Source organism: Grampus griseus (genome assembly GCF_964374135.1).
Source record: "Grampus griseus genome assembly, chromosome: 19".
Taxonomy (NCBI): Eukaryota; Metazoa; Chordata; class Mammalia; order Artiodactyla; family Delphinidae; genus Grampus; species Grampus griseus.
Genome location: NC_139013.1, coordinates 47,194,557 through 47,203,040, shown reverse-complemented (window position 1 = coordinate 47,203,040; position 8,484 = coordinate 47,194,557). Strand labels below are relative to the sequence as shown.

The 8,484-nt window shown below is 39.7% G+C and overlaps 1 protein-coding gene across 6 annotated transcripts in view; it reads right to left on the bottom strand.

Moving 5' to 3' along the window:
• Window positions 1-2,802, bottom strand: part of CNTNAP4 (contactin associated protein family member 4) — a gene marked incomplete at both ends in the record, with an annotated part of 261,492 nt that extends 258,690 nt beyond the window's left edge. For all 6 annotated transcript variants that reach the window (XM_082677167.1, XM_082677170.1, XM_082677172.1 and 3 more), the window contains one exon: window positions 2,718-2,802. In XM_082677167.1, the coding sequence (XP_082533293.1) occupies window positions 2,718-2,802 (85 nt within the window). The remainder of the gene's footprint in view (window positions 1-2,717) is intronic.
• Between the last annotated feature and the right edge of the window lie 5,682 nt (window positions 2,803-8,484).

The following is an 8,484-nucleotide window of genomic DNA, read 5'->3' as shown; positions in this document are numbered from 1 at the left end:
GAGTCAGCAGTCACCAAAGATGTGTAAGCACACGCATCTAGTGGTTTATGCATCTTTATATAAATATATACATATGTTCACACACACACACATAGATACACATGAACATGTATGTGTGTGTGTGTGTGTTTGCACAGAAACCTTCTAATGTAAACTTACCCTGTTGATTAATTAGATCAACTAACATTCAAATTAAAGTGTACCTAATCCCTGAGCTGTCCCTGGTGTATAAAGTCCTGTCCTGTGTAAGCTTTCATACTGGCGGCCTTGGGCAGCCTTGGGCCGACTCAGTGGATAGCAGATTTGCTCCTGGTGAATCAGCTGTAAATAGAGGGAAAATGTCTTTGTATTCACCCGAGAGACTGACCTTTAATTTCCTTTATTTTTCTTCAGTTCTCCCTGACTTTAATATTGGTGTTCAAGATTGATTCATGTTTTAATATAAGGTTTTGTCCAAAAGAATTACTGGAGCTATTATAATACTTTAAAAACACTTATGGTGGTTGATGGTCACTTGTCACTATGCTGAATTACAACCTTGCTGGTAAACATATAGACTTGTTCCTCCAAAAAAGATACAATACATGGAGTACCACGACTTGGTAATAAGTGCCTTGCTTTCTTCCCCCCCCACACAAAATACTAATGAAATAAAACTTGGCAAATGAATTTTTTTGTTTTATATCTACTGCTGCAAATCATACTGTCAATGCGATAGTAACAAGAAATTACTAAATGCACCTTTAATTATCTGAAGTCATTTAACTGCATATATGACACTTTAAGAACAGTCAACTCTTAACACATATGGTAACCAAGAATTCCAACTTTAATATTTAAATGTTCCTAATAATTTAAAATGCTATAGGTTCTTTAAGTTAATCAAATGTTTAAAAGAGCATTAAACTACTTCCTGAAGAATAAACCAAGGCTAAAAGAATCAGGATTGAAATTTTAAGTGTCAGGAGAGGCCCAGCCAGAGCTAAGCACCCATGAATATTCTGCTCTCCTGAGATCTTCTCAGCAGCTCATCTTTCCTTTGAAGAAGATATATTACAAAGAAGCTATTGAAGGTCGATCTGCCTTTTATTGGGCTTCAAGAAAATAAACAAATGTGAACAACTAATAGCCCAGTCAGTCACATCAGTCAATTATAAACTCAAACAGTCAGCATATTGGAAAGACAAGACTGCCTCTAGGCCAGACTTAAGCGCTGCTTTCCTTAAGGGAAGGATGCTTCAAATGATGTGCTTTACATTGTAAGAGTGACCTCTAGCGCTTCCTTTTTTGCTGAACTTCGGCAGTTGGACGATGAATTACTTATGCGTTTTCTACAAAACTTTCTGGGGGGGGGGGGTCTGTGTTGTTATTGTTTGTTTGTTGTAATGTGGGTCAAATGCTACCATTACAGCATTCCAAGATTTTGATGAGGTGAAAATATGCACATTTTATTGACTCATGGGATTCTTACACCCCCAAATTAAAACAGAAGCTAAAACACACTGCAGCGTCCGAGTGAAGTTCTCTTCTTTCAGAGTGATAGATATACCACACCATTAAATGAGCTAATGCTGAATGGAAGGACGCAATCACAGTGGCCATTCAATGTAAATGAGCATTTGGCTTGTGCCTGTAAGGTCATTTCTAATGTTCTTCCCACATCAGAGTGCTTTAGCGCGCTCAAGGGATGTACCATAGCAAATGCCTTGTTCCTGGCTTATTTGTGTCCCCCCAAACCTAAACCTGCTTGAAATGTAGTGACATAAATTCCTGACCAGGCCTCATAGCCCTTTCTTGAAAAGCAGATGAGCTTTTCCTTTAAAGTCCAAGAAAGAGAGAAAAAGTATTTGCTGAGTTTGTTGATCATTCATCAGGGAGGGGGAAATTCTCCCCTTTAGAGATTTTAGGCCAAATGTAACTTTTAAAACTTCTTATCTCTAATAAAAAGTGGATGAAGGGACCTCTGTCAAATTATTTTGGATGATACTTAAATTAGAAATAAGGTCTTAATAAATCTCATTAACTCAGAATCAGAATATTCAATCACAAATTTATAAAGTTAAAAATTCAAGAATAATACTTTTGAAAAAAGCACCTGAATGTATTTCTTTAAGCAAGATGTAGGAATCAAGCCCCCGTGTTCAAGTCTCATTCTGATGGCAGTGAGGGCACAATTCCTAATATTGAGGTTCACCTCTACCAATTCTGCCCCTGAATTCTGCAGTATGTTTCAGTTATTATCCTGGCATCATTTTAAAGATGCAGCCAGCTATCAGTCTGCCAAATTGCAAACTTCAGAAATCTAAGCTAATGTAGCATAATGTAAAGTCTGCCAGTTGTTTTCCTGTTAGACATAATTCCAGTAAAATTCAGGAAACCTAAAAAAGGGAAGAAACGAAGACATTCACAGGCTATTCCGCGATTAAGATGACGATTTAATGTTTTACTAGAACTTGAGTGTTCTCAATGAATACACAAAGACAAGAGGACAAGATTCTGCTCGTAGACAGAGAAACGATACTTTGCATATTCTGACCAGACCAAGAGGAAAGACATGTGTAAACCCAGTCGTATTTGCAAGATTTTAAGTGAGGCTTCATTTATAGCAATGTGCTTTGCAGCAATTCCAGCTGCAAATAATCATCATAAAAAACAACAGAATTAAAGTTTTGCAGAGAGGCCCCCTTCAAGTTCTAAATCATTTGCTGTATACTTACAGGAATTCCCAGCTAAAACCCTGTTCCAATCTGGAGTAGATAACAGAAGTAGCGTCTTGAGAACAGCTCCGGTGACAGGCCTCATGTTCACATTCATTGGGCTCCCCCAAAAGATCCTGACTGGCTCTCCGAGGGCTCCAGTCCCGCTCTCAGTCTGTCTCCCAGCTCTGTCTGGATTTTCAGCACCTCTGGGTGTCTTGGTCTCTCTACCTCCTCCTCTTCCTTCTCTCTCTCTCTCTCTCACACACACACACACAAACACACACACCACAGCCCTGACTGCTCACTGAAAAGCGCTCAGCATCTTTCCGAACGAGCATCCACACTGCCGAGGCCACGCCCACTCCTCGCAGCCGTGGTCCCAGAAATTGGCAGCAGCAGCGTCCCTCCTCCAAATTCACAGCAGCGCTCAGAGCTCCGCCGCCGGGCGCTGCGCTGCTGATGAAAGCTGGACTTGGAGGCGAGGCCTGCCGCGCCTGGGCCTCCTCGGGGCTCCCTCCCCTCTCCTCTATTCTTCAATAATCCTTAACCCTTTTCTCCCCTCTGGAGATGTCCGTGGGGGGAGGGGCGAGGCGGTGGAGCCTCCTGATTTTCTGCCCGTCTTGCCTTCAGCAGAGCCAGTCAACATACTGAGCTAATTCCTGATTATCCGGGAGTGCATCCAGGTAAAATTGTGTTTTGTTTCAAAACAAAAGCATAAAATGAGACAGAAATAACTAAGCAGCATTGGTAAATGGTAGCTAAAACTGTCCTTGGGGAAAATACTTGCTGTTGTTTTTCTCTGTTTATATAAAATTATCCTCTTCAGCTATGGTGCCAGGATTTTATTATGGAAATGCCTCACAAGGAAACAGACATTCCTGTTCGGCAGATATTTAAAATCATCTAGTAATAGTCTGCAAGAAATTAACATTTCTTATTTTAGTGCATCAGGAGTACAAATCCACAAACTGAATGCTTTGGGTAGATCTATTTGGATGAATGCTTCAGGCTGTGAATACGCAGTGGCATTCTACAATCCAATTCTTTAATAATAATTCCCAAAAGGCCCCAAAATAAAAATGATGGGATACTGAAGAAAGGGAACCCCCCGCCCAAAACACACACACACACACACACACACACTCACACCAAACCTCCTAAACAATTTAAAGATGTAATTCAAATGGCCTAAAGGAGAGAGGAGTAAAGTTGAATTCAGAAGATCGCCAGCTACAGAAAAATCACTCTTCGAATGGCTGATCCATGGATATTGCCAGTTCTTGAATAGAATATTGAAGTATTTAAATAATGGAGCTAGTATCACATAATGATAAGTGTATAACATGGTGTCATAGAAAGATAAATAAGCTCTTCAAAATAAATGTCAAGATATTTAACTTAGAATGTGCTAAATTTTATAATAGGAACACTGAGATTCTCAAGCACTTCTTGGTGATAACAAGTAAGAAGAAACATAAGCATTCAGTAGCAGCAGCCTTGCTATAGAATGAATGAAATAAGGGGGAAATGACAGAAGCATTCACCATAAGGGCTAGCTCTTGCCTACAAACAAAGCAGAAGAGATATTTTTAATTTCCCTATTTTGCAGATGAGAAAACAAGAACAGGGAATTTAAATGATTTGAGGAGATCATAGAGTTAGTAAATAAAGCACTGAGGATTGAACTTTGTTTTTCTGACCCCAGTTTTACTGCTCTCACCCTAGGACTTGCTGCCCTTCACATAAGAGTACAGCTCCTTCCTGACCTCTGGCAAAGGCAGTGAAAACCTGAAGCCCTTAAAAAAGAAAAAAAAGCAGAGGAAAACAAAGGTCATTGTTCGAGTGTTTACTCTGTATTTCTAGGCCTATATCCCTGATTTTGTCATTTTCAAACATAACATGTTAAGCAAAAGCAGATATAAATTGACAATTTCTGTTAAGTAATTATTGAAGGGGATTAAATATTGTTGAACACATATTATATGCCACTCGTTATCTACTTAAATTATTATAGCAATCTTTGAGGGAAATATCATTGTGCCCATTTAACAGACAAACAGATTGAGCCTCAGCAAAGTTAAGCAGTATGTCCAAAGTGCCACGGGGAGTAGGCTCGGCATTCTGGTCTGCAAAGCTCTGAAAGTATTTCCTTCAATGACTCCACACAGAGGGAACGGGTCTCAGGCTCTCCAGAAGAGAAAAGTTCTCTTTTTCTCTTTTTTTTAAATTCTCTTCTTTTCTCCAGGAGAAAAAAGTTGTCTTCCTTTTAAAACTTTATACTTAAAATTGTTCCCATAAAATAAATTAGAGAATGCATTTTAAAAGGATCAGTACACATATCAAAAATGAAAAATAATTGAACCTTTCCTGGCAATAATAACTTCTTTAGGACAAAGTGTAAATTTTCATAGCAACCGTTAAAGATGGATTTTTCCATATCAATGGGCTATGGTAATAGAATGAGTTGGAGGCTGGCACTGAATAAAATACCTGAGTATTTCAAGCCATTGCACCACCAGCCCCTGCCTGATGGCCACAGGGGAGAGAGAGCCACATGGACCACATGACGCAGTGGAGAGAGTTTAGACATTATAAACAGAGAAGCCCAGATATGAATTCAGCTTTCACTGTGGTTCTGATTAAATGACTCATTTACTCTGGTCTTCGATTTCCTTTTCTTAAAAAGTAAGAGAATAATGACTAAAGAGCCATTGTGATATAATGTGTGACAACCCCCCACTGAGTGCCTAACACTTAGTGGGTCCGCAGTTACTCACTGGCCTTAGATATCTGCATTCTGACTGTACAGGGTAGTGGTTTGAGCGGGCAGTGTTGGAGTCTGGTAGCCCAGGTTCAAGGTCTGCTCCAGAGCCACCTCCAACCAGCCTGCCCTTGAGCAAGCTGCATATCATCCCTGATTCTTAGTTTTCTCATCTGTGAACCAAGGACAGGTAGAGTATCACCCTCATGGCTGAGACAATGCTTGTAAAGTGAAAGCCCCTGAGAGTTAGACAATCAATGTTGTTCTTGTAATCACTGTATTATTACAGCTCACTTTGCACAGAGGAGAAATCTGAGGAGGAGAGGAATTACAGACTCGCCAGAGGGACATGACTCATTGGTGGCAGAAAAGGGATGGTCACCAAGACCTACTGACTTGTGCTTCTTTTCTTCCTCTCTACCATTAAGAGTTGGTGCTTAATGTCAGGGAGGGAAAAAAAAAAAGAGTCTGAATGGGAAAAATCAGAGAAGTGTAGAGACCTAATTTTGCACATTACTGTACTGCTGATTCAGACGTCACAAATCATTTCTCCCTGTGTATGCATTTGTGGTTATATTTTCCACCGATTAAGATAAAAACAACTGCTGGTGCTTCAGGTTTGGCGTATGCATATTATGGGCTAGACCCTGCCTGAGAAAGCATTATAAATCAAACCAAAATGTTCCAATTTGTAAAATAAGGCTTTCAATTTCCTCTTGGTACAACCTGCCAGAGAACTGTATGACCCACCACAATGTGCATAGAGGCTCCTGGACTGTCCTTTGGATTGGAAAAGGATCATCGGGTCATAGTGGAACAAAGTCACATCAAAAGACTAGAAAGAGATTAAGATGCAACTCCTTTGTTTCTCTTATTCATGCAAATTGTGTTATCTGGTGCCTGAACCTCTTAACTGGTTTCTGGATTTCTTACAAAGGCAATTGGTTTGTGGATGTCTCCCTAGGAGAAGAATAGGCTGGGCTTCCTATTTTTCAATTTTGTTGATGTTGCTACTCAAAATTTATTCTTTTTGTGATTTATGAGAAATATATTTTGGTCATCTGAATGACCAAATATATTTTTCTTATATATCTGCTTGGTCTTCCTCCACAGTTCCTGGCTCAGGACCTCCCCAAACCTTGGAATTTCCTAAGTGTAGACAGTGGTAAAGGTGTCCTGTGATATGTGAAGAGGTGACTTTTAGAAGCACCTAATGATGGGGGCTGGTTGCCAGGAGAACCAATCATGTTGTTAGAGGATTGGAACTTTCAGTCCCACCCCCTGACCTCCAGGGAGAGAAGAGGGCTAGAAGTTGAATCAATCATGCCTATGTAATTAAAGCTTCCATAAACATTCAAAAGGACAGGATTCTGAGAGCTCCTAGGTTTGTGAACACGTGGCGATGCCGGGACAGTGGTGCTCCTGGAGGCGGCATGGAAGCTCCATGCCCGTCCCCATACCTTGCTCTAATGCATCTCTTCCTTCTGATTGTTCCTGAGTTATATCCTTGTATAATAAACCATTGACCTAGTAAGTAAAATGTTTCTCTGAGTTCTGGGAGCCACTCTAGCAAATTAATTGAACCTTCCTTGGGGACCTTGAACCCTTCATGGGAACCTCTGATTTATAGCTGGTCAGTCAGAAGCACCGGTGAAAAACCTGGACTCGTGACTGGAGTCTGCAGTGGGGACAGGATGACAGTCTTGTAGGCTGAACCCTTAACCTGTGGAATCTGATGCAATCTCTGGATACTCTGCTGGTGTCTGAGAATTGCTTACTGGTGTGGGGGACCCCATACACATTGAAATTGGTCTCAGAAACCTATTTATGAGGTAAGAACATTTTTGCCAAAAGCCCCTTCCCAAATATATTTATATTGGATATAAACAATGTTTTCTTTGCCCGAACAGTCAACATATAAGAATATTAATTGTTGTCACTGTTGGGATTGAAACTTTATCAAGTTAATATTTTATTAATGGCATTTACTTTTATTTTGTATTACATTTTCAGTTAAGGGACTTGACATTCTGTAACATAAATGCACTTTTCCCAAGCGATCTTTATATTGCCCTAAGTGTTACTATTTTGTTTTCCCTTTTAATCAGTATGTTACAAATAGGGTAAGTGATGACTTCCATAATAACAAACATATTGAGTTTTGCAAGTTTGCAAACACCCAAAGCTCTAGCGGGTGCACTTTTCCTATTAACGTCTCACTTGACACAACCCTTACATAATAAAGACAATTTGCAAATAAAGATACAAATTATAGGCAACACTGGCTACTCTCTTCAGAAGATTATATTGGGTTGGCCAAAAAGTGCCTTCGGTTTTAAAGTAAAAATAAAAGACACATTTTTCATTTTCACCAAGAACTTAATTGAACAGCACATTCACCATTTTGTTCCACTACCTTCTGCCATTTTTCAGGCAACTTCATAATTCCATCTTCCCAAAACTTTTTATCTTTTTGATCAAAGAACTGTTCCAGGTACCTTTTACAGTCTTCCAGATAATAGAAATTTTCTCCATTAAGGGAATTTTGTAAAGACTGAAATAAATGGAAATCCAAAGGTGCAATATCTGGTGAATACGGTGGATGAATCAGAACTTCCCAGCCAAGCTGGAACAGTTTTTACCTGGTCATCAAAGAAACATGCAGTCTTGTGTTATCCTGATGGAAGATAGTGTGTCTTCTGTGGACTAATTCTGGATGCTTTTTGTAAAGTGCTGCTTTCAGTTGGTCTCATTGGGAGCAGTACTTGTTGAAATTAATCGTTTAGTTTTCTGGAAGCTTATAATAGAGGATTCCCTTCCAATCCCACCATATACACAACATCACCTTCTTTGGATGAACACCTGCCTTTGGTGTGGTTGGTGGTGGTTTATTTCACTTGCCCCACGATCTCTTCCATCTCACATTGTTGTATAGTATCCACTTTTCATCGCCTGTCACAATTTGTTTTAAAAACAGAACATTTTCATTACGTTTAAGTAGAGAATCACATGTGGAAATACCAT